We start from the raw sequence: 26041 nt of genomic DNA on the forward strand, positions 1-26041 counted from the left end.
TCAAACTGGGTTTCGGAGAGGTAGAGGAACTAGAGATCAAATTGCCAACATTCACTGGATTATGGAGAAAGCACGGGAGTATCAGAAAAATGTCTATTTCTGCTTCATGGACTAAGTTAAAGCCTTTGATTGTGTGGATCACAACAAACTGTGGCAAGTCCTTAAAGAGATGGGAGTACACAGCTGCTGTTCAAGAATGGCGGCCAAATGGATCCTTCTTGAAACTAGTGTAACAGCAGTGAAATTGATCAATGCATGACTCCTGGCTGATCAGGAAGGGGTCAGAAGGAAGTGTGTGTGGTTGGAGTGGGTAGCAAGTCAGACTAGGATCTGGGAGACCCAAGGATCAAAACCTCCCTCCCTCACTTTGCCACTGAACCTAGCTGGGTGACCTTGGGCCAGTCACACACTCTCAGCCTACCCTACCTCACAGGGCTGTTGTGAGGATAAATCAGAGAACAATGTAAGGTACTTTGGGTCCCTATGGAGAAGAAAAGCAGGGTATAAACCAAGTAAATAAACAAATAATCTGGATTTGGTTGCTGTTTGTTCCACCTGCCCCTGCTTTGGTGTTTTGTCTCCCCTGCAAAGACCACATTTAAGAGAATGTTGTTTCTTCAACTTCAGAAAATTAACTTTTTGTGAGTGTGTGCTAAACTGAGGAAAGTTAAATCTACTTACTTGTTCGTCAGCATTCGGTACTCTCCGATTTTGGTCGCTAAATCAATGATTTGTTCAACCACTTCCCAACAAACAGAATAATGCTTCTTATAGCGAGCCTCGGCTCTTTCAGCGGCAAGTTTGGCATGCAGCTGTTTCTCATGAAGGGCTTGATCCTCAAGCTCAATTTTCTCTTGTTTTGCAAGAGCCTAGAAGAAGCACATGAACAGATACTTAGTCAGACCACTGGTTTATCATTATCATGGTCAGCAACAGGGCTTTTTTAATAGCAGGAGCTCCTTTGCATATTAGGCCACACCCCCTGATGTAGCCAATCCTCCAAGAGCTTACAGGGCTCTTCGTACAAAGCCTATTGTAAGCTCCAAGAGGACTGGCTACATCAGGGGTGTATGGCCTAATATGCAAAGGAGTTCCCGCTACAAAAAAAGCCCTGGTCAGCACTGCCTATTCTGTCCAGCAATAGCATCTCAAGTGGAGGTCTTTCACATCCCCTGCCACATGATTATTTTAACTGGAGATGCCAGGGATTGAAACTGGGGCCTTCAGCATGCCAAGATGCTCTACCACGGAGCCACAGACTCATTCTAAACTTTCATTCTTTCTGACATGCCAAGTTATAGTGCAATGATGACCCCCAGTGGTCAGGAGGTACATGTGTAGTTTCCAAACCCTGCAATCCATCACAGCCTGTTCACATCACAGTGTTCACTTGTATTAAGCAAACCGAGTTTGCCACAGTAATAAATTTCTCATTGCATCACACATCACTTCTTTTACACTTTTTTTACACTTTTTTTTCCACTTTGTTGCTCTGAAGTAAAACATCTTCAACTGTGCAATGATCAGCTCTGGTATTAGGACACCAGAAACCAGAACAGAAATGTATAGGTGCTGGCAGAGGAGGAATTCTAACAGGAGCTCCTTTGCATATTAAGCCACACACCCTGATGAAGTCAATCCTTCAAGGCTCTTTTTTGTAAGCAATTGGAGGACTGGTTACACCAGGGGTGTGTGGCCTAATATGCAATGGAACTCCTGCTAGAATTCCACTCCTGGGAGCTGGCACTTTGAGAATGTAATTAAACCAGGAAGGTTTAGCCATATAAAGTCTCATGTCCCTTCTTCAAAAAGTGTGGATTGCTCTGCTTTGGAGGCAGTCTGCTCTCTGCCACATTTCTCTGGTCTAAAACAGAGGTTTGCAAAATAGCTTTCCAGGAAAATGGATGGCTGTTTTTGGACCATTTAAAGTTCCTCAATGACATGAGTGAGCATGAGAAAAATCAAGCTTGCCACCATCCTTTAAGCTTCAGAGCTGCTGGGGAGCATCTAGTACAGGGGTGTCAAACATGCAGCCCGGGGGCCAAATCAGGCCCCCGGAGGGTTTCAATCAGCCCCCTGAGCAACTGCTTCTTTCTCCCTCTCTCTTGCTTCCTTCTGCATCACAGCTTGCTTTGCAAGGTTTGCTCAATCACAGGAGCTACACAGCAAAACCTTTGTTCTCCATTGGCTGAAGCTCCTCCCTTGGAGAGGAAGGGGTGGAAAGAGCTTGTTTTTCAGGCTGTCTCAATTGTGCAGCAGAGATACTGAGCCAAGTCTCTCTTCCTTCTATTGGCTGTGGCTCCTTTCCCCCAGTCCCCTGGGGAGGGAAGGAAGGAACTACAGCTTCCTTTGCCCCATTCCCTGGATCCCATGGAAGAAATACAAAGAAAGCACCTTTAAGACTGAGTGCTAATGTTTTAACCATGTTTTAATTTTTTTTAAAATTAATTGTGTTTGTTTGTGGTAAAATCAGAAGTAAAACTGAAATTAATTTGAAGAGCCTACACCACTGTGGAAGATTGAAAAAACTGAAACGGAGTAATAAAAACCTGGAGTCTTCATATGGACTTGGGCTGAGACATTACAGCATGGGACTCAATTATTACTGCCTAGTGCTGGGTGTTCTTTTATATCTTGTCTAAACCGTCACTCCATATTTTGTATTGTACAATTATTGTGAAGACACTTCCAAGGACTTTTAACTTCGCACTTTTGGAAAGCCTTAGAATCAAACCAGTGTCAGAACAGACATATTCCATTTGTGATTATAACACACAGGCAAAGTAGCTTTTGGGGGGGGGGGGGAGAAAAGGAAGAAGACAATCAATGCTTACCGCCTCTCTGTCAAGGGCTTCTTGGAATTCTTTCAGGCGCCTTTCCTCAAACTGTTTTTCTCTGTATATTCTGTTCTGCCATAAGACTGCTTTCTCATGCCGCACGTGCATCAGCTGCACAGCAATTCTGCGCTCCTGCTGAGACTGTCTCATCAGCCGGTTGATCAGCTGCTCCTCTCTGTAGGCATCCTAAAGAAAGTGAAAAGCAGCCCACAATCAAAAGGCTCAGCTAAGTACAGCTTGACTGGCAGAAAGCAGGACACCCATTTTCATCAGTTAGAAATATAACAAAGGACGAATTCCCCATGACTCGCATCATAACTAGGTTACTAATTACAAGCACAAATGTTTTGGAAAAGGAGGGGGGAACCTTCAGTTTGCTTTTGGTCAAAAGCATGTATGTGGATGTTAAGTGCCGTCAAATTGCTTCCAACTTATGGCAACTCTGTGAATTACTGTCCTCCAAAATGACCAGTTTACAGTCTTGCTCAGATCTTGCAAACTGAGGGCCATGGCTTTCTTGATTCAGTCAATCTATCTTGTGTTAGGTCTTCCTCTTCTCCTGCATACCTTCCATGTCAGAGTCAAGAGTACTTAAGGGGGTTGTATTTCTTTGCATATACAGGACCTCACTGAAAGCCAGTTCAGTGTAGTGGTTAAGTGCACAGACTCTAATCTGGGAGTACTTGGTTTGATTCTCCACTCCTCCACCTGCATCTGCACCTGCTGGTATGCCCCTGGGTCAGTCATAACTCTCTCAGAGTTCTTCCTCGCAAGAGCAATTCTCAGAGAGCTCTCTCAGCCCCACCTACCTCACAGGCAGTGTTCCCTCTAAGCTTAGTGTGAGCTAGCTCAGTTTTTTAGCCTCCAGCTCACACATTCTTCTCTTAGCTCAGGAAAAATGGCCTCAGAACAAACTGATTTATGCAGCAGCTCACAACTTTAATGACAGTAGCTCACAAAGTAGAATTTTTGCTCATAAGACTCAACAGCTTATGAGAGAGTTCCAACGATAAGCTGTGGCTAGTAGCCACTGATAGACCTCTGTTCCATATGCTTATCCAATTAACCTGCCCTGAGCCTGTTCTGCGGGAAAATGGAAAAGGAAAGGAAAGGTCCCCTGTGCAAGCACCAGTCGTCTCCGACTCTGGGGTGACGTTGTTTTCACAACGTTTTCACGGCAGACTTTTTACAGGGTGGTTTGCTATTGCCTTCCCCAGTCTTTTACACTTTCCCCCCAGCAAGCTGGGTACTCATTTTACCGACCTCAGAAGGATGGAAGGCTGAGTCAACCTTGGGCCGGCTACCTGAACCAGCTTTCGCTGGGATAGAACTCAGGTTGTGAGCAGAGTGTTCAGATCACAGTACTGCAGTACTGCTGCTTTACCACTCTGTGCCACAGGGCCGCTTTATTATATTGATAATAAATGTATATAATATAATTTATAATATAATATAAAAATATAAAATATTATATTAAATATAATAAATACATAAAGGGCCAGTTACTGCTGCACCATTTACCCTTTGCCCATATTCAGAACACATCCCACTCCTGGTGCTAATTTTCTGCCCCCCCAGCACTTCTCCTTTACTCTGACCATGCTGATTACAATACTCACTGCACTTCTGCATCCTTCACAAGCATTCTTTGCAACTTCCCTCCCACCTTCTAACTGGGATATAAAGACTCCGAGCTCCATTCCTGGTCATATCTGATGAAGAGAGCTTTGACTATTGAAAGCCTATACTCTGAAAATCTTGTTGGTCTCTAAGGTGCGCTCCTGGACTCAAATCTAGCTGTTCGACTGCAGACAGACACGGCTGCCCTCTGAAACTCACTTCTTGTGCTTCATGGGCTACCAGCTGCTCTTGTAGCATCTTCCTTCGCCTTTTCTCCCGCTGCTCACGAGCAAAAGTGTTTTCCTCGAGCCGTTTCTGAATTTTCCGTATGTATTCATCATCCGAGTAGGTATTTAGCAGCTGCGTGATCTTTGGAGCCACAGCATCCATATCTTTTGTTTGCAACACCATCTGCACCATGCTAAGGAAACAGGCGGCAAGCATTATAGGATTTGCAAATGCAACAGGGGGAAACCACTGCTTTCCCGATCTTTAGTCATTGACAGAGTACCACTGAAGTCCTTTACAGAGTAAAGTAATAATAATAATAATAATAATAATAATAATAATAATAATAATAATAATAATAATAATAATAATAATAGATTTTATTTGTATCCCGCCCTCCCCGCCAAGGCGGCTCAGGGCGGCTAACAACATTCCATACATTAACATAAATAGGTAAAACGTTAAATTTAACAGTTAAAAAATTAAACATAAAAACCAGTTAATTAAGTTAAAATACATAATTTAAGTTACATTAAATGTATCTGGCAGCAATAAAACTGTTCTGGCGCTGGTTCTGCCAGTTTAGATAGTTCCATGGTAGTATTATAGATGGCGGTTCTTTTATTCCTAGCAACTCAGCAGTCGATATCAGCATAGGCTTGTCTGAAAAGGGCGGTCTTGCAGGCCCTGCGGAACTGGTCACGGTAAGGGGGCAAAACAGCCAAAACAATAGAAAGAGGTTACAATGTTTTGATGTAGAATAATTTTTAAGGGACCAAATGTAACAGCCATATAGAATAACATCAGATGTTTGAGAGCCACAAGATGGATGAGAGGAAGGAAGGAAGGAAGGAAGGAAGGAAGGAAGGAAGGAAGGAAGGAAGGAAGGAAGGAAGGAAGGAAGGAAGGAAGGAAGGAAGGAAGGAAGGAAGGAAGGAAGGAAGGAAGGAAGGAAGGAAGGAAGGAAGGAAGGCAAATAGATGGGGGAGGGAGGAGGGAAAAGAAAGCAACTAACTGGTGTAGTCAATCCACCAAGAGTTTATAGGGCTCTTAGTACAGGGCCTACTGTAAGTTCCAGGAAGATTGGCTACATCAGGGGTGTAATATGCAATATGCAAAGGAGTTCCTGCTACAAAAAAAGCCCTGGGCAGGAGGCAACATCAGGGGAAGGCCTTAGCCTCAATGCCCTGTTGTTTGATTTCCAGAGGAACTGGTTGGGCGCTGTCTGAGACTGGATACTGGACTAGTTGGGCCACTGGTCTGATCCAGCAGGACTCTTCTTATGTTCTAATGAAACCCTCAGAACTTCTGGAATGGAAATACATACTAATTTTCCAAATCTGAGCCATCAATCCATCTGCAATGGGGAAAGCACTTGTGTAACTACCTACGGGGTGTTATGGGAACCACTGAGACATTGCTTGCCATGCAAAATGCAAACAGGGAACAGAGTGCACCTAATGAAGCAACCTTGATAGATAAGTGATTAGAACATTTTATCTGCCCACCTGTATGACAAACAAGTTACCTGCAAGGAATGCTGATGAACCAAAGATGATTGGCAAGTTCAAGGTTGGAAAGCAATTGCTTGCTTCTGTTTCTACACATTGCAACAGGACAATGATGTTCGGTTTGCTCAGAAATTACCGCTCCCAGTCTTACCTGTCATTGAGTTTGGTGATGGTGGGCATGGATGTCTCTTTCCTCATCTGCTGTTCAAACTTCCGGATTTCTGTGTACGTGCTCTGGAAAATAAGTAAGCTCATTTGACCTGCCTTCCTTCTGTGCAATACACTAAGCAGATTCTACCCTACAGTTAACAAGTCCAAACTAACTGCTGAAACAAATGTGTGACATGGCCCTCATTAATTTGTCACATGGTCAAACAAGTTCTGCAAAATTAGAGAACTTGAGAACTGTATGTAGCGAGGGCAAGCTCACTCAGGCTGGATTAACCTCATGTTTATTGCACAACAAGGAGGCAGTCAAGCATTTAGGAAGACAAAATTAAAGAAACAAAATTCTGGGGCCCTGGTTGCTTTGGAGAACCCATGGAGTTGGACAAGTCATGTGATTCCCTGGTTTCCAAAGAGTTCCAGCCTCATTACTTAAAACTCTGCTGTTTCCATGTGATCTATGTCACTGTTGACCTCCCCCCCCCCCCCCCACTTAAAACTTCCTGCTAAGACTATTCCATGAGAGTACTGCTGCCATTATGCTAGACACAATCATTTCTATCTATGATTATGGTTACGCAGTAGATTTGCAACAGGTAACACAGCAAACTGCTCTTCTCTGTATCACATAAAACAGATCAGGCTTCAAAGGAAATATATTTCAGATGCGGCAGCAGGTCAATGAACATGCAGCACAGAGGCCCCCAATGAGGTGCCCATGAACACTATAGCACCCAATTACACCTTTTGTTGTGCTGGACAAGTGTTTTTAAAAGTGGGTGTAGCCAGGGCTTTCTTTTTCTTAGCAGAAACGCAGTTCTGGCCAACTTGGTGTCAGGAGGTGTGTCCTAATATGTATATGAGTTCCTGCTGGGCTTTTTCTACAAAAAAGCCCTGGGTGAAACAATGGTGGTGTTGCAAATGCAAATGAGTTCCTGCTGGGCTTTTTCTACAAGAAAAGCCCTGGGTTCAGCCACATAGGGCTTTTTCCCAGCAAGGCTTCTGACTGATATGCAGATTTTTTAAAATTGCTGATTTGATAGCAGCTGCCACCACTGTGTGATTGACAGTAACCTGAGGCAGCCATTTTGTGGTTGTGCTCACCACACTGCTTCAGAATTCCGAAGGTACCTGCAGGCTCAAAAAGGATGGGGAACCCAGTTGTGGCACATTCTGCTGTTTGTAGTTTTTGTTTTCATTAAAGATCAAAAAGTAAAACTAAACAAGCCCCGGCACTTACTTCTGCCTCCCTTTTCTTTCTCAGCAATTTCTGGGCTTCAATTGCCTGCATGGTGTGCTGAGGCAATGGTTTTGGAATCTGGATGATTGCCGCTTGAATCTTAGCCATTATTTCATGTTGCCGCCTTCTCTCCACAACTTTCTAAATAACCAACGAAAAGCTAATGAGATTTTTAAAAAAGAAAAACAGGCTAGGAAAAAGTAACTACCTCCACAAAGTATCATTGTTGTACAGCAAATTCATGAGAGAGTCAGTCTCTGCCCATGCAGACTTCACAAGCATATATACAAAATGGTGAGGTTAAAGCAGACAGTTTTGCTGTTCTTTTAGATAGAGGCTTTAGAACAATAAGAAATGGAAGCTGAGATTCTAGAGACTTTATTCATTACAAACACAGAGTGCATCTCCAATGGGTTTGTCAGCTACAGATTTTAAAGTATTTTGCTGCCAAGGTGCAGCTGACTGATAGCAAGAGCAAAATTGTGGCGTTTTCAAAGCAAGAGATGTTGAGAAGTGGTTTCCAAGCATTAACAGGGCTAACCCTGCTTAGCTTCTGAAATCTGATGAGATCAGGCTAGCCTAGGATTGCCAATCTCTAGTTGGGGGTGGGGGATCCTCTGTTTTGGAGGCCCTCCCCCGACTTCAGGGTTACTAGAAAGTGTTTGAATGTCCACTGGGCACTCCATTCTACCCTGTGGAGACTGGTCCCCATAGGGTATAATGGAGAATTGATTTGTGAGTATCTGGGGCACTAATTTCTTCATGGTCACAGTGAAGCTTTAGGTTAAAACCTATTTCAGGAATCATGAACCCACATGGGGGCCAAAGCTCCAGCACACCCAAAACATAATCAGCAGAAGAGTCAGACCACGTACTCTGGAGCAGTGTTACTAAATGACAGCCCCTTGGATTAAATTGCTCTTGACGTTTTTAGAAGGCATGTATAGCATGTGCAGAAGTACATAAGAACATAAGAGAAGCCATGTTGGATCAGGCCAATGGCCCGTCCAGTCCAACACTGTGTGTCACACAGTAGCCAATATGTGTGTGTGTACACACACACACACACATATATATATATACACACACACACACACATATATATACTGTGGCTAATAGCCACTAATGGACCTCTGCTCCATATTTTTATCCAAGTAAAATTTAGGTGAGTTTTCCATGAAAAATAAAGAGAAAAAAAACACTTCATAAAGCTATCTTGCTCTGACCTGGATAGCCCAGGCAAGCTTGATCTCATCAGATCTCAGAAACTAAGCAGAGTTGACTTGGATGGGAAACCTCCTTGAAATAGCAGCAGTGAGGAAGACAGGAGCAGGCCCCCAGTAGGGGTCAGTCAGACTCAGGCACAGAAGAAGACTACTGCACTTGGAGCTGCAACGTGCATGCTAATATACTTCTGGACATGCACGGCTATGCTCACTGCAGAGTGTGCCCTGGTTGGTATGCCTATTGATTCTCAGGAGGATGTGCACAGCCATAAGAAGCAAACATACCCACAACAAGATCTCATGGGTGCAATAAACAGGGTCTAAAACCATTTTAGATGTATCTAATAGGCAGTGATGTTGAGAGTTAACATACTGGTTAGAGTACCAGATTAGAGTATTGGAAGGATGCTAAAGGGATTTCTCTGGTTAGGTGGTGCACTAAATTAAGGAATATAGCAGTACTTGAAAAATTAACAAACTAGAGTATATTAATCCAGGGGAGAAAAAAGAAAGAAATTTTTAAGGTAATTTGGAATTGTTTTATAAATTATTTAATGGGCTTTCCAGAATAGGGTTCATTTTTAAATTGTCTCTAATTGTATGAAAATTTATATTTGAATTTTGACTAAGACATAGAATAGATATATCAGAGGATATTATTTTTTAGAAATTGTATCAATGAAACATAAAATTACAATCAACTAGATGGAAGCGCCCCTTCCCCCCCCCCCCCCCACTCTTTCTTCTAATTGAATTATTTATTGTTTTTGTTTTATTATTAGTGTTTTGAGTTCATTTTTGTTGGAACATTGCCATAATAAGACTGCATTACTCTACATTGGATATGAGGCTACAGATGGTTTTGCTTGTTGGCTTTGTTGTTATTTACTTTGTGTACGTAAAAAATAAAAATATTTTTAAAAGAGTACCGGATTAGGAACCACGAGCCAAGTGGGTTCAAGCAAAGTCAACTGGGTGATGTTGGGCCAATCACTCTCTCTCTAACTCATGGAATTGGTAAGATAAAATCGAGAAGAGAGAGCAGCTCCAGCTCACACTGAGGTAGGTACCAAACAGACTTTAACATGGGTAAGTTCTGACATTTCCCAAAACTGCACATGACTTGGAACTTTTCAGCATCCTGTGTAGTGTAACTGCAAGAAGAGACAGTTTTCTGAAAACCTATTCGATGAAACTCATCATGGTCTTTGAGCATTTACACCACAAAATCCACACAGGTCATCTAAACTGTAGCCCAGGGGTGGCCAAATTGCAGCTCAGGAGTCCCATGTGGATCTTCCACATTTATTGTGTGCTCCATCAGCTGGCTTGGAACAGGCATCTCTCTCTTTAAATCACCTCTGCAAGCCAAGCCAGCCAGTGGCCTGCAGAATGCATTGAAAATTGCACCTCTCCCTCCCCCCATCTATTTTCCTCCCTCCCTGCTCTCAGACATCTGACATTCATGCCTTGCAGTTGCCAAGCATCTGATATTTATTCTGTGTTGCTTTTATGTTAAGCAAGTTTGGCCACTCCTGCACTAGCCCCCCCACCTATACGTTTCCTGGTTCAAGCTGCAGCCTCAGCAGCCACATTTGGACACCCCTATAGACAAAAAAAGAAAAGAAAAAGGAGTCCTTAAATCACAGGGCCCAAACAGACTGTGTAGCTCCACCTTGGCATTTGGGCCATGAAGAGCTTTCCAAGTAAGCAAAATCACCTTGATTCCAGCTCAAAAGCAAACTTGCAGCCAGTGAGCAACTGCTACAAAATTAGGACAATACACTCTCATCTCCAGTCTGGTGCAGTGGTTAGAGTGATGAGCAAGGATCAGAGGGAGCCAGGTTCAAATCCCCACTTGTGCCATGGAAGCTCGCTGGGTGACCTTCAGCAATCACATTCTGTCAGCCTAATTTACCTCACAGGTTTGTTGGGAGAATTAAATGGCAAAGACAAGAATAAGTTGCTTGGGGTTCCCAATGGGGTAAAAGGGTATACATGAATTAAAGAACTGTATCTGTCAGGAGGCAAATCATGGCAAAGAGACAAAGAACAGCTTTTCACCTTTTCCATGTCTTTAATTTTTCTCTCCTCTTGCAATTTCTTGGCTTTCTGTTGCTCCATAAGTTGCATCTGATTTTTCTTATTGTCCATGTCCTTGGCTTTGTTCTGGAAGTTGTCTGAAATCTGCTGGAGAGACAGGTCTGCTTGACGCGGCACCAAGGTTTTCAGGCGCTGAAATAAGAAGATTTTCAAAAATATATGACAAAGACATTGGCTCACGTCCAGCTGTCCACAGACTTTGCAGAGTGAGGCCTTCACATTTCCCCCTTTTGCTGCATCCTACTGAACCCCGTGAGGGACCCTCAGGAACAACTCTGGAACAAAAGTGTGTGTGGGGGGGTCTATGACGGGAGGGAGGAAACCAGCAGAAATTGCCACCTCCTCTTTCACAAACATAAATGCTGCTATGTCAGAGGAACTGCAGGGCTTGAATGCATGACTACAGAAGAAGAAGAATTGCAGATTTATACCCCACCCTTCTCTCTGAATCAAAGACACAGAGTGGCTTACAATCTCCTATACCTTCTTCCCCCACAACAGATTCCCTGTGAGTTGTTGATGCGCCTGTGCTTAGCGAGGGTGGTCTTTAGTGACGCAAAGAATGAAGGCTTGCACACAGCAGTGATAAAACCACTATATACAATTTATTTACAACTCCACTCTCCAAACCGACAGAATGCTCCGCTGCAACTCCACCATACATAACCCACACATAGTAAAGTGTCTTTGTACATTTATACAAACCATCCACCCAGGTAACCAATCAGCTTGCTGCTGAGTCATGCTGACATTGTCCAGGCTGATGCAATCTGGCAACCAGCCACCTTCTGTCACTTAGATGATCTACCTGGCAGTTCTGTTACTTTCACTTTTCCCAGCATGTGCATAGAAACTGCTTGGCTTTCATAATAATGACAGTGAGGTGGGTGGGGCTGAGAGAGCTCTCAGCGCAGCTGCCCTTTCAAGGACAGCTCCTGTGAGAGCTATGGCTAACCCAAGTGGAGGAGTGGGGAATCAAACCCGGTTCTCCCAGATAAGAGTCCGCACACTTAACCACTACACCAAACCGGCTCTCAAGTGAAGTACTCTAGCTTTTTCTCACATAAAGAAAAACATTCAAGTCCAGTAGCACCTTAAAGACCAACAAAATATTCCAAGGTATAAGCTTTCCTTAGTTATAGATCACTCACGAAAGCTTATACACTGGAAAATTTTGTTGGTCTTTAAGATGCCACTGAACTTAAATATTGTTCTACTACTGCAAAGTAACACGGCGCCCTGAAACTGTCACACAGATACACACCCCTGCAGCTCAGACCAAGTGACAAGTATGAAACAAAAACAAACATTGCTGACAATAATATATTCTGGGTTGGATCCTATCAACTATCCCACTGATGCAAGAGGAAGAAAGAGCCCCTTGTATTACCTGCAGTGTTTTTTCAGAGCTTCTACATGAGATTATGCTATGAATATCCTGTTTCCGGGTTTTCCCCATCCTCACTACTCTCCTTCCTAAACCTGCTTCATCCTAATCTTTTCGGAAAGAATGTGGTCCAGGCGCACTAGCACGTCCTGTGGAAAGAATGGTGCATCTTTTCCTGCTTTACAAAAGTCCTGCCCACACTGGTAAGCAGCCTTTTCTTTTTAAAATCAGAAATAGCTACACTGACAAAGTTACATCTGTTTCAAATTTTAACAGAACCATTATAGCACTATAGCATGTGTGCATCATGAGGCAAAAAGTGTGTGGAGGAGGCAGACAAGAATTCATTGCTCAAATAATACACTACGTACTGACATCTCTGCGAACCAGCTACAGGAAACTAAAGCAGTGATGAGACACTATTTGTATATAAGCATGTACGAAGAACAGAACCCCACCCCCCAAAAAATCCCCAGAGCAGCAAGTCACTCTAGCACAAAAGTTCCCAACCCCCGGTCCGTGGACCTGTACCAATCCGTGGCCTGTTAGCAACTGGGCCATAAGTTATATAATTATTTCATTATTTACTACAATATCCCGCCCTCCACACTGAATCTCAGCATTTCAGAGTGGCTTACAACCTCCTTTATCTTCTTCTCCCACAACAGACACCTTGTGAGGTAGATGGGACTGAGAGAGCTCTCCCAGAAGCTGCCCTTTCAAGGACAACTCTGCGAGAGCTATGGCTGACCCAAGGTCATTCCAGCAGCTGCAAGTGGAGGAGTTGGGTAATCAAACCCCGTTCTCCCAAATAAGAGTCTGCATACTTAACCACTACACCAAACTAACAGAAATAAAGTGCACAATTGTGCCATCCTGAAACCATTGCGCCCTGCCCCCCCCCCCCCCCCCCGCGCCAGTCCGTGGGAAAACTGACTTCCACAAAACCGGTCCCTGGTGCCAAAAAGGTTGGGGACCACTGCTCTAGCATCATGACAACCACACCCCCATGGCTGACTTATACAGAAGGCACAGTAGGCACAGTGCCAGGGCCCATTATACTTTTAGCTCATGAAAATGTTTTGATTTCTTTTAAAATCTGAAGAAAAAATGAAATTTTAGGGACAAAGAAAATGTTTTAATCTTTAATTTTTTTCTGTTTCAGAAAATTTAATGTATTTTCATGGGCTGTAAACATTTCAGTTTTTTTCTGACATGAGTGGGGCCGGCCCTGCCACTAGACAAAGTAAGAAATTGCCTAGGGCACCGACCTTCTGGGGGTGCAGGATTGGGCGCCCCTCCATGCGACTTGGTAATGTTTTTTTTTTAAAAAAATATTGATATTATTATGGTGGAAGGTGCCACAACAGCATAAGTACCTTGATCCCATGAAATTTTTATGACCCACAAAAATGTTTTACATTTTCTTAAAACAAGGGGGGGGGGAGTTAAAACCTAGTAGTAATGATTTATTTTCACACCTTTTGGCCTTGAAAGTATATTTGTCTTTATACCAATGCGGTCATAAAATATATTTTTTAATATTTTTATGGAGAAGGGGGTGGTGCCCACGAAGGCAAACATGCTCAGGGCCCACAAAAGTCATAATTTGGCCCTGCACACCTCCGAGAGCCAATGCAGAGTTACTGCAGGGCATGTATGGAAGGCGAAATGCAGAAACAAGATAGAAGAAGAAAAATGCAGATTTATACTCTGCCCTTCTCTCTGAATCAGAGTGGCTTGCAATCTCCTATATCTTCTCCTCCCAAACAGACACCTGTGAGGTGTGTGGGGCTGAGAGGGCTCTTACAGCAGCTGCCCTTTCAAGGACAACTCCTGTGATAGCTATGGCTGACCCAAGGCCACTCCAGCAGGTGCAAGTGGAGGAGTGGGGAATCAAACCCAATTCTTCCAGATAAGAGTCCGCACACTTAACCACTACACCAAACTGGCTCTCTGGCCTGTGCTGGAAACTTCTGCATATGGAAGCTCCATCCACAAAGTACATGGCTCTGCATTCACAGTAGTGATGAAAGCAATGTGAAGATTCCTCACTGTCAGGAAGCAGGTAGCTCTGCCCAGCTACATACCCCAGGTGTTTGGGAGGGTGTGTGTGTGGGGGGGGGGAATAGGGAGATTACATCCAGCTAGTATTGCCAGGTCTGACTCAAGAAATATCTGGGTACTTTGGGGGTGGAGCCAAGAGCAAGGGTGTGACAAGCACAAATGAACTCCAAAGTCCTGGCCATCACATTTAAAGGGACAGCACACCTTTTAAATATCTTCCCTCTATATGGAAATAATGAAGGATAGGGGCACCTCCTTTGGGGGCTCATAGAACTGGACCCTTTGGTCCAATCTTTTTGAAACCTGGGGAGTGTTTTGAGGAAAGGCACCGGATGTCACACTGAAAATTTGGTGCCTCTATCTCAAAAAATAGTCCCAGATACCCATGGATTAATTCTCCACTATACCCTATGGGAATTGGTCTCCATAGGGTATAATGGAATGCCCAGCAGAAATTTCCCTCTCCCCTCTGCTTTCTGATAACCCTGAAGCAGGGGGTTAAACTGTGCCTCCAAACTGTGGGATCTCCCACCTTGGGATTGGCAATCCTACATCCAGCCCCCATCCCTGCTTCAATTCTGAGCTGCTATCACTGGCTATATTTATACACGAGAAGTCCTCCAGCTGCATCAGGCAGAAACAGCACATACAGTACTGACCTCTTCCTCTAGACCAGGAGCACTGGACTCAGATCTATCTGATCTCACTACAGATGCTAATTTTCTGCTCCCAAGCATTTCTCCCTTGCTCTAATCTAGCTCATTGCATTATGCATTGGACCTTTGCATCCTGACTCCCTTCTCTGTAACCCCCCTTCCATTTGACTGGGCTATGATCACCATCTTCAAGTACTTGAAGGGCTGTCTTATAGAGGATGGTGTGAAATTGTTTTCTGTGGCCCTAGAAGGTAGGACCAGAACCAGTGGGTTGAAATTAAATCAAAAGAGTTTCCAGCTCAACGTTAGGAAGATCTTCCTGACTGTTAGAGTGGTTCTTCAGTGGAACAGGTTTCCTCAGGAGGTGGTGGGCTCTCCTTCCTTAAACAGAAGCTACGTGGCCATCTGATAGCAATGATTCACAGATCCTGTGAATTTAAGGGGAGGTATTTCTGAGTTTCCTGCATGTAGCTAAAGGAATTTCCTGCATGGGTTGGACTAGATGACCTTGGAGGTCCCTTCCAACTCTATGATTTTATATAAGGATGCAGGGATCTCTCCTTTCCTACTTGTATCTGATGCAGGGAGTTTTGAATCTGAAAACCCTAAATCTGGAAAAACTTGTTGGTGTCTAAGGTGCTGCTGGAACTGAATCTAGCTGTCAAGGCTATTCGCTTTCAACACGTTTTCTCAGCAATATGAGGCCCATAAATCTGGGCAAGGAATTTTTATAGTTGCTTGCTGCTGCAGTCCAGTTCAAGCCAGGAGGAATATAAGGTGAACCAAGCGTTTGTGTGAAGAACAGCAGCCATCTCAGTGTGAATTTGGCCCTGCCGTTAAGAGAGCCAGTTTGGTGCAGTGGGAGAACTAGGTTTAATTTCCCACTCCTCCACTTGCAGTTGCTGGAACGGCCTTGGGTCAGCCATAGCTATTGCAGGAGTTATCCTTGAAAGGGGAGCTGCTGTGAGAGCCCTCTCAGCTCCACCCACCTCACAGGATGTCTGTTGTGGGAGGAGATTGTAAGCCGCTCTGAGTCTCTGATTCAGAGAGAAGGGCGGAGTATAAATCTGCAATTCTTCTTCTTCTAAGTGACTCATTTAAAGTAATTCTTGCCTGGATGGAGGGAACACAACCAGCTCAGCATGAGTGTATCTGTGTGAAATGAGGGAAACATATGTTCAGAGGGAGTCACAGTTCGGATCTCCTTATTTAGCTTCCCAGGCATTTTGCCCAGTTTCAGTTTCCCAATGTGGCTTAGCACTGCAAACATTTGGCCAAGAGCTGTTTGCTTCAAGACTGAGAGCGGAGAAAGAACTACTCAGGCACCTACTGGGAGAAGACAAAGCAAGGACAACAGACTGTAATTAAAAAGCTGTCTATTCCACTGAACCAATGTGAGGAATACATTTTCAGGAATCTCCTGGAGTGGTTAAGTCAATACATAAGACAGGGTTTTTACTATGATCACACCAGCAGAACTCACTCACTCAGTACTATGGAGAGTCCTGTATGTGAATCATATATCCAAGATGTCTCATGTAGCTAAAGGAATTTCACGTGTGAAGTGGAGACCCCCTGAAACACACAATCAAGCTTTTAAGGGCTCTTGCCTGCCTGGGTCACGGAGCTGATTTCTTGGCCCACCTAGATCTACCTTCAGAAAACTTTGTAAGGCCTTTTCTTTAACACTAATAACAACAGAACTCTAGATTCTGGTTCTGAATAGTGGTAGATTTATTATCTATTATTTATTGTTATTTATTTATTTATTTAATTCAATTTTTACACTGCCCTTCCTGTAGAACAGGCTCAGGGCGGGTTACATCGCAAGAACAGTCAACAGTAAAAAACAATTAAAAAAAACAATTTAAAATATATTAAATTTAAAATTACAAAGACTAAGATGACAGATTCTGCCTCACAGATGTGACCTATTGTCCAGGTCCAGCAGATCTTGCAGCGCTGGGATGGAATGTGCGACGGAATGAGGGGGGGAGGCCAGTAACAAGTGACGTCCATTGCCTCAGCTGAAATCCTGGCGAAAGAGCTCTGTTTTACAGGCCCTGCAGAACTGAAGCAGATCCCGCAAGGCCCGGATCTCCAGAGGGAGCTCATTCCACCAGGCAGGGTCCAGGGCTGAAAAGGCCCTGGCCATCATCGAGGCAAGATGGACGTCTCTGGGGCCGGGTATTACCAAAAGTTGTTGGTTTGCTGATCAAAGGGACCTACGGGGCTCATACAGGGAGAGGCGGTCCCAAAGGTATGCTGGCCCCTGGCTGTATAGGGCTTTAAAGGTAAGTACCAACACCTTGAACTGGATCCGATACTCAATGAGTAGTCAGTGCAGTTCATGCAGCACAGGATGGATCCGTGCCTGTACAGGCGACAAAGTCAACATCTGTGCAACAGCGCTCTGCACCAGCTGGAGTTTCCAGAGGAGGATCAAGGGCAGCCCCACGTAGAGAAAGTTACAATAATCTAGCCTGGAAGTGACCATTGCATGGTTTACTGTGGCCAAGTCATGGGGGTCAAGATACAGGACCAACTGTCTGACCCGCCTCGGAAAAAGGCCAATCTGGCAGTGGTGGTAACCTGGGCCTCCATAGTTAGAGAGGCATCTAGAATTACCCCCAAGCTCTTCACCCTCGATGTGAGCATCAGTGGAGCCCCATCAAAGGATGGGAGCCTGATCTCTGATTCCAGTCCCCCACAGCATAGACACAACACCTTTGTCTTGGATGGATTCAGTTTCAGCTGGCTCTGTTGCAACCAACCAGCCACAGCTTGCAATGCCCTACCCAGTTCCTCTGGGGCTGAATCTGGGTGGCCATTCACCAGCAGATAGAGCTGGGTTTCATCTGCATATTGATGACACCCCAGCCCATACCTCCGGATGATCTGGGCAAGGGGGCGCATGTAGATGTTGAATAACATTGGGGAGAAAATTGCTCCCTGTGGCACACCACATTGTAATGGGTGCTGCTGGGATAGTTCACCCCCAAGCGTCACCCTCTGCCCCCGACCTTGGAGAAAGGAGACCAGCCATTGTAAGGCCAGCCTCTGTATCCCTGTGTCAGCGAGGCGGTGGGCCAACACTTCATGGTCCACCGTATCAAACGCTGCTGACATATCAAGAAGGATTAGCAGTGCCAAACCGCCTCAATCCAGATGCCTCCAGAGATTATCCACTAAGGCAACCAACACCGTCTCTGTCCCATGGGCAGGGCAGAAGTCAGACTGGAAGGGATCCAAGACAACAGCATCCTCCAAAAAAGCCTGAAGCTGTGTTGCCACCGCCCTCTCCACTACCTTGCCCAAGAACGGCAAGTTCGAAACTGGGTGGTAGTTTGCTAGGACCGTGGGGCCCAGAGACGGTTTTTTCAGGAGAGGATGGACCACTACCTCATTCAAAGCCCCCAGGAATGCCCCTGTTGAAAGGGACAGGTTGATGGTCTCCCTCAGGGGAGTTTGTATGGTGTCATCACAGGCTTTAACCAGCCATGACGGACAAAGATCAAGGGGGCAAGTGGTGCATTTCACAGCAGCCAGGGTCTTGTCAACTTCATCCTGGGAGAGCAGGCTGAAATGGTCCAAACTGGACCTGAAGACGGGCAAGGGGCTTCCAGTTCCATTATTGTATCAATTGTGGCTGGAAGGTCACGGCGGAGCGACAAGACTTTATCTGCAAAATAATCTGCAAAAGCCACGCAGCCTATATCCAATTCCCTAGGCAAAGATGATAAGGACCAAATTAGTCTAAATAACTGAGCTGGGTGGGATTTTGCAGAAGCGATGGAGGCAGCATAGAACTCCTTCTTTGCTGACTTCGTCGCCATCTCATGGGTGTTCATAAACTATCTAGAAGATGTTCTTGTAGCTTCGTCTCGGGCCTTCCGCCACACTCTCTTTAGTCGTCTCAGCTCCCGCTTCATCCGCCTCAGCTCTGGGGAATACCAAGGAGCCAAGTTGATACAGGGGTGGAGAGGGCACTGGCTCTCCACATCAATGGCTTCAGAAAGACGGCTGTGCCAGTCTTCCACCAGCTCATCCAATGGGCTGCCAGGGGGAATTGGATCCCGCAGAGCCTCCTGGAACCTATTTGGGTCCATTTGGCTCTGTGGGCGAGCGTAAATCCGCTTGCCGCCTAAACAGGGAGGGTTAGGCGTGGATAGCCGGGCCTTCAGGACAAAGTGGTTTTTTTCTGGCGCTTTGCTTATTATTTATTACTAATGATAAAACTCTAATCTCTGCTCCTTTAAGTATTAGTTGTTTATTTCTCATTCTTAATATTTGTTAGTTTTACTTCAAAACATACATTCCATTTGCTAGCCCCAAAAGAGCTCTTCAAATATAAAAAATAATATAAATATGCTGTCAAATTAAAACATTTTTAAATAAAACACATCACCCCAGCAACCACTCAAAATAACACCGAGTCAGTATTGAAAGTAATCAAAATGTCTTTAGCCAGATCCTGAAAGATTAACAGTTTTCCAAAAATAGTATGGTTTCTGAGGCCTTTATAGACACCTGCCTAACCTTAAAAGGTAGAAGCATCCAGAGAAAAGCTTCTTAGGAGGAACACTAAAGGGAAGTTATTCCTGCAAAGATGAACATGCTTTCAGCAGGGCTGGCCCTAGACTGTCTGGCACCCTAGGCAAGACTAACTTCTGCACCACACTGAAAATGTCACCGAGTCACATGGGGGCACCTAATTCAGTGCCCCCAGAAGTCTGGCACCCTAGGTAATTGCCTAGTTTGCCTAGTGGCAGAGCTGGCCCTGGTTTCCAGAGGTCATAAGGCATTCAATGCAGGACAACCTCGTCCTGTACTGTCCACCCTGCTCGTTAAGTTCTCCCTCCCAAGTTCAGTTCTCTGTGTCCCCGTATGTGTAGAGGTGCAATGAATAAGCCTCTAGAGGGCTTAGTGCTGTGATAGCAAAAAGAGTGTTTTGCATAGAAGCTTTATTTAGTGTGGGATGAAACTTGCTATGTTTGTGTCATGTACGCATGCGTTTGCTGTCACCAGGCAGAGTAAGTACGATGATTTATAGGTTGATGTTGTGGAATGCTGTGATGTCATAGAACTAATAAAAGCAGTGCAGAGGTGCGAAGGAGGAGTTACATTCCCCACGCAAATCTCCAGTGCACTTGGAACTCCTCTCAAGACGTCTTCCCTGAGTTTTATTGCCTCGCAAATCTTCCTATCAGCATCGCAAGTGTTAGGAGCAGGTTCTCCGACAGTATGAAGAGGCGGGGTTAGTGGCAACCAGTGTTCCCTCTAAGCTGAGCTAGTGTGAGCTAGTTTACAGCTTTTTCACCTCTGGCTCGCACATTTTTGTCTTCGCTCAGGAATGATGGCCCCAGAACAAACTAAGTTACCTTATTCAGTCGCCAAATTGCTCACTCACAACTTTAATGCCAGTAGCTCACCAAGCGGAATTTTTGCTCACAAGACTCCACAGCTTAGAGGGAGCATTGGTGGCAACCACAGGCAGGGCTCTTCCAGTAGTGGCACCTCACCTTTGAAATTCCCTCCTCCTTGAGGCTCACCTAATGCTTAATTCACTGTCCTTTAGGTGCTAGGCCAAAGCATTACTGTTCATCCAGGCTTTTTAACCAAAGGGTTCTTTCTCTCTAAATTATTTTTATGGTCTTCCTCTAGCCCGTTTTATGGATATCATTTTAGGCTACTGGATATTGTTTTATGCTGTTTTTATGCCCCTGATGGGCCCTTTGGCTTCTTTTAATATTTGTCGTTTTTACAGTTGCTGTTTTTATGATTTTATTATATTTTCTCTTTAATTTTGTGAGCAGATCTCTGGAGAGCTGTCATTTACATTTTCTAAATAAATCAATCTAGATGTGCAGTATAAGTGAAGAAGTCAGTCTGTCAATCCTTTTCACAATGATACTGAATGAATTTGAATAGAATCTGGGTTTACACTTGTCACGTTCGCTTTTGACATTCACATGCTACATGCCACCTAAAGGGACTCCCTGCAAAGAACGGTGCCCATATATAACAACTCACCTCTCGATACATCTCTGTCCCAACTCTCTTGAGCTTCGCAGGAGCCGAAGGCCTCATGGCATCCATGGCTACTCCAGTGAGTCCGGCTTTCTTCTTCTTCTCCAGAGCCACATACAGCTGGTACACTAGCTTGGTGGCAGCCCCACGCTGCTCAGTCATGATGTTTCGAGCCACATTTTGATCAAACTGCACACCCAAGAGTTGTAGGGTGGGCTCCATGCGGGAGAAATTGTTAAGCTTGGCATTGGCAACCCTGTAAGTTTACAGAACACGTGAGGTCATAGCCCAAGGCTTTCAAACTGTTTGGAAACGGGGAGGCCTTTTCAGACACTTAACCTGAAAAAGCTCATCATTCTACAATAAACATAAGCCATGGCAGGTAATGGAGGCAAAACAAAATTACCGTTGGGTGTGGATCAGAACCTTCTAAAGTTACTTTCCATCCCAGATGAACAAATAAAACTGATGTACTGAATTACGCTATTGGCCTCCCTATCTCCAGAATCCATAATGACAGACCGAGGTCCTTCATAGCACTGTTACACAAGCTACTTCATTAACTGGAGATGCTCAGGATCAAACCACAGAGCAAGACACATAACTTTTTGCTACTGTAAAAGGTGGCGCTTGTCCCTTAATGGGAGGCAAATTGTTTGACACAGGTAACTCCTGCTCTGGAGCATCTGTCCTGGATTCTGATTATTTCCAGTCCCAACTGCAATCCTCAGACTGCCACCTACTGGCTTTTCCCCTGCTTGAGGTATCCTTCCTGGCATCAGCCAGAGCCTTTTCTATTGTAGTACCCAAGAGTGGAATTCTAGCAGGAGCTCCTTTGCATATTAGGCCATACACCCCTGATGTAGCCAATCCTCCAAGAGCTTACAAAAAAGAGCCTTGTAAGCTCTTGGAAGATTGGCTACATCAGGGGTGTGTGGCCTAATATGCAAAGGAGCTCCTGCTAGAATTCCACCCCTGGTACCCACCCTGTAGAATAGGCTCCTTTAGGAGGGAGGCACCATCCTTAAAAATTTTCAGAAACTGCTGAAAGGCCATTGTATTTGGTATGGCTTTTAAAAGGATATAGGCTCCATGCAACTTGGGACAGGGGATGTTTGTGGCTTTGTATGTTTGTACGTTTTATATTATTTATTTATTCTACCAGATTGATATCCCACCTTTTTGCCCTCATAAGGGCCGCTATGGTGGCTAACAAATTAAAATGTACATAATAAAATTTACACTTCAAAAAAACCCCATTAAAACTAGCATCAACTGTAGTTCTTACAAAATATGTGATCATATAAATTCAGCTGCAGCCCGGGCACCGGTGTTCTCAGTAATTACCATCATTGTGTCAGAATGAACCTCCAGAGAAAGTTAACTGAGCAGTGCTAGAATTTAGGAGGCTGATGCAGGATGGAGCTTTTGAAACCAGCATTTGAGATGTAGAGGCAACATCTGTTTTGGTTCTAAGTCTGTAGACAGGAACAACTGACTTATTTCTAGATAATGTCTATATGAAATTGTGAACCAACTTGAATCCTGTAAAATGGAAAATGTAGTATATAAATTTTAAAATAAAAGTGTTTTCTCTCTGAGCTATAATCATCCTGATATGAGACTTTCTGATTTCAATCATCTCTCTTTCCAAGGCTGGCCACATGGAAGTCACCACATTACAATCCCTCTATGCATAGGTGATGTCCACAATGGATGCTCTAGGTAACACACGCACAACATGTTTGGGCATATGTCATTATTGTGCGGATTACATTACCAACGTTCCCTCTAAGCTGAGTTAGTAGGAGCTAGCTCACAGGGGTTTTTTAACCTCTGGCTCACACATTTTTGTCTTAATTCGGGAAGGATGGCCCCAGAGCAAACTAATGTATGCAGTATCCAAATCACTCACTCACAACTTTAATGCCAATGCCAGGATTTTTGCTTACACGATTCCACATTGGACATAACTCACCCCCACTTTCTAGCTATAGGCTTAAAGGCACTGAGGAAAGTTAGCAGAAGCAACTTCTGTTAATCAGCAGTGCTTCATCTTTCAGGCATTGAAGTATAGCCGGTAATACTGCAATTCGCACAAACTAAAGTCAGTGAAATCTCAGTGTACCACCTCTCAATGATGTCCAGGAATGTTACATTACAGCTACCTTAAAAGTACTAACCTGCCTTGCGAAAACTGGTCAAAGTCATCCTGAAGTTCATACTTATGTAGAAGTTCTCCAATGAGGTATCCAGAGGCAAATTCTCTAGGAAAAGATTCTTGATCTGTTTGAATGAAGGGGAAAAAAAGCTGTTTTTGCCACTGACTTTTCAATTGTTCTATGAAAAAATATCAAGTCAGGCAGGGCTTACTTGATTAAGCCAGACTTTTCACCAATTTATTAAAATGTAAGGACTGATGAAAGCTGCTTCCCCATGGTCTATTCCTATCATGCAGACCAGATAGTGTGTGTGTGTGTGTGGGGGGCAACAGTGACCTGGCCCTACTGCTGAACCTCCTAATGGCACCTGGGTTTTTTGGCCACTGTGTGACACAGAATGTTGGACTGGATGGGCCATTGGTCTGATCCAACATGGCTTCTCTTATGTCCTTTTGTTCTCTCAGTATGAAAACTACTCTCAGGGGAGGGGAGGGGATGTTGGCTTGGCAAGGAACCATTGATCAACAATCTACTGCTGATCCACAACAACGAAACAATATTCTTCTTTTGCAAGATGAGGCAGGCAGCCAAAGAAATAACCAGTAGCACCTTAAAGAGTTAAGTCTTTAAGGTGCCGTTTGGACTTTGGTTTTACTTTGCTATAACAAAGGACGTTTCCTCATGGGGACAGGCTGTTGTAGTTTCCCTGTTGCTGATGCGGCTGTACATAAAACACAGTCTTGATCTTTTGTAGGCAGCTGGAGATGGTTTTATTCTGGAGAGAATTCAATTAGTTTAGTTCTCCTACCTATCAGCAGTTTTAAACTTTGATTTTAATTAATGGTGTTTTACATATCTTTATGTTTTTCTGTTCTATTATAATCCACCCTGAGTTCCAACAAGTAGAAAGGTGACTGATAAAATGTTTTAAATAAACGAATAAGGTGCTGATCTTGACTTTTAAAACCTTTCACTACAGGGAATCAATATATTTGTTGAAATGCCTTTCCCTTTAGCAGCGTGAGTATCAAATGCACTCTGCCCAGCAGTTCCTACAAAATATGCCATCGTATAAGTTCAGCTGCAGCCTGGGCACTAGCATTCTCAGTAATAGCTCCATCGCTGTGTCAAAATGAGGCCCCAGAGGAAATCAAATGATCGCTGCTAGAATTTAGGAGGCAACGTAGGATGGAGCTTAAAACATACATAAAGTACAGTGGTAATGGGGCTCCGACATGGCAGGTTACCCTGCAGTTTCCCTGCCTCAGACCCACAACAGTTGCTCCCGAGCTGCCAGGACTATTCTATTTTTTTTTTTAAATCACCACTAGAATCTTGTTATATGAATACAATGCTGTAGCAATAGATGTAATGAGCGTTGTGAATTCTCAGCTTTCTTTTTAATAAAAATAAATAAATACTTTGTTTGTTGCAAAGGTGTGCCTTTGTCCTTATTTTTGGACTGAGCCTTAATGGATCAGATGAGTATAAGCCCAAACCATATTTTGATGAAGTGTTATGGAAAGACTGTCCAGAGAACCTACCTAGGACTGCCAGATTCAGGTTGGGAAATGTGGAGATTGGGGGAGGGGGGGAGCCTCAGGAGGGCAGGGTTTGGGGAGGGGCTCCAATGGAGTATAGTGCCATAGTCTACCTTCCAAAGCAGCCATTTTCTCCAGTTGAACTGATCTTTGTTGCCTGGAGATCAGTTGTAATAGTGGGAGATCCCTAGTCACCACCTGGAGGTTGGCAACCCTAAACCTATCCCTCTGCTTTACTGTATGAATTGGTCCTAATTGAGCATACAAGTAGAAGGAATGGCCACTTAGTTTTTCAGTGTTCCCAAGGCTCTGTTCACCTGTAGAAGTGACAAAACAATAATTTCAATCCAATACGTGGCATAGAGAAACTGGGAGAATACAGGGCAATTTAAGTGTTTATATAATTGCCTCCTCCCACGGCCCAAAGAGAGCAAGAAATCTGCTAATCCTGTTTTTCATTAGAGAACTTTCATTGCTCAGTGAGGATACAATTTTACCCTGGGGAAAAGGCATTTGTAGCTGAAACATTAAGAACCGCTGGATAAACACATACGTATGAGGGAGGTTTGCCCCTCCAGAGTCCTTGTTAATTGAGGTATCCCAACCGCTTTGTGTCTCTTGAATCCACATAAGACTCCTGGCTGACGAAAACCCTCCCTGTTGTTGTTGTTTTTCCTCCCAAGGGGGGTTCTGGGAACATGAAGGGAGTGTTGTGTAACTCTGAACAAGTGCCATTAATGAAGGTATTTCACTTACGAACTGAGAAAACATACCCAGGTATGTACAGATCTACTTCCCAAAGCATTTTGCAACTCTGCCTGACCTGTGAATCACAGAGCCAAATGATGCCATGTCAAATCAGGCCAATGGCCCATCTAGTCCAACACTCTGCATCAAACCCAACACTCTGCATCACACAGTGGCCAAAACCAGGTGCCATCAGGAGGCCCACCAGTGGGACCAGATACACGATGTACAGTGGATCATCGGGAGGGTGGGGGGCTTGAAAAACCACCTGCTTATACTGTCTTCTTGGTCTACAAAACAGGTGAGAGGAAGCCACAATATATACTTATCATGCACTCCTTGCATGTGATATCTGAGTCACTTACCTAATTCATGATTATGTATCTTTAGACAACTGCAAAAGGTAAATGCTTGCTACCCCACTAGCATATGAGGAAAGCCCTCAATTGCAGCTAATTTTACAAGTGCCCTTGTTTCTGGCAAAGCCTACTAGGATTGCCAACCTCCAGGTAGGTCCTGGA

The 26041-nt window shown here is 44.2% G+C and overlaps 1 protein-coding gene across 1 annotated transcript in view; it reads right to left on the minus strand.

The window, feature by feature from the left end:
- The window catches only part of LOC132569722 (sperm flagellar protein 2-like), a 41982-nt gene that overhangs the window by 6589 nt on the left and 9352 nt on the right, over nt 1-26041 (minus strand). The window contains exons 2-9 of the mRNA XM_060236066.1: nt 23254-23356; nt 21074-21326; nt 10892-11062; nt 7602-7742; nt 6348-6430; nt 4677-4878; nt 2835-3023; nt 682-869 (exon numbers count right to left, since the gene is read on the minus strand). Coding sequence (XP_060092049.1) covers nt 682-869; nt 2835-3023; nt 4677-4878; nt 6348-6430; nt 7602-7742; nt 10892-11062; nt 21074-21326; nt 23254-23356 — 1330 coding nt within the window. The remainder of the gene's footprint in view (nt 1-681; nt 870-2834; nt 3024-4676; nt 4879-6347; nt 6431-7601; nt 7743-10891; nt 11063-21073; nt 21327-23253; nt 23357-26041) is intronic.

This window comes from Heteronotia binoei, chromosome 4, assembly GCF_032191835.1.
Source record: "Heteronotia binoei isolate CCM8104 ecotype False Entrance Well chromosome 4, APGP_CSIRO_Hbin_v1, whole genome shotgun sequence".
Taxonomy (NCBI): Eukaryota; Metazoa; Chordata; class Lepidosauria; order Squamata; family Gekkonidae; genus Heteronotia; species Heteronotia binoei.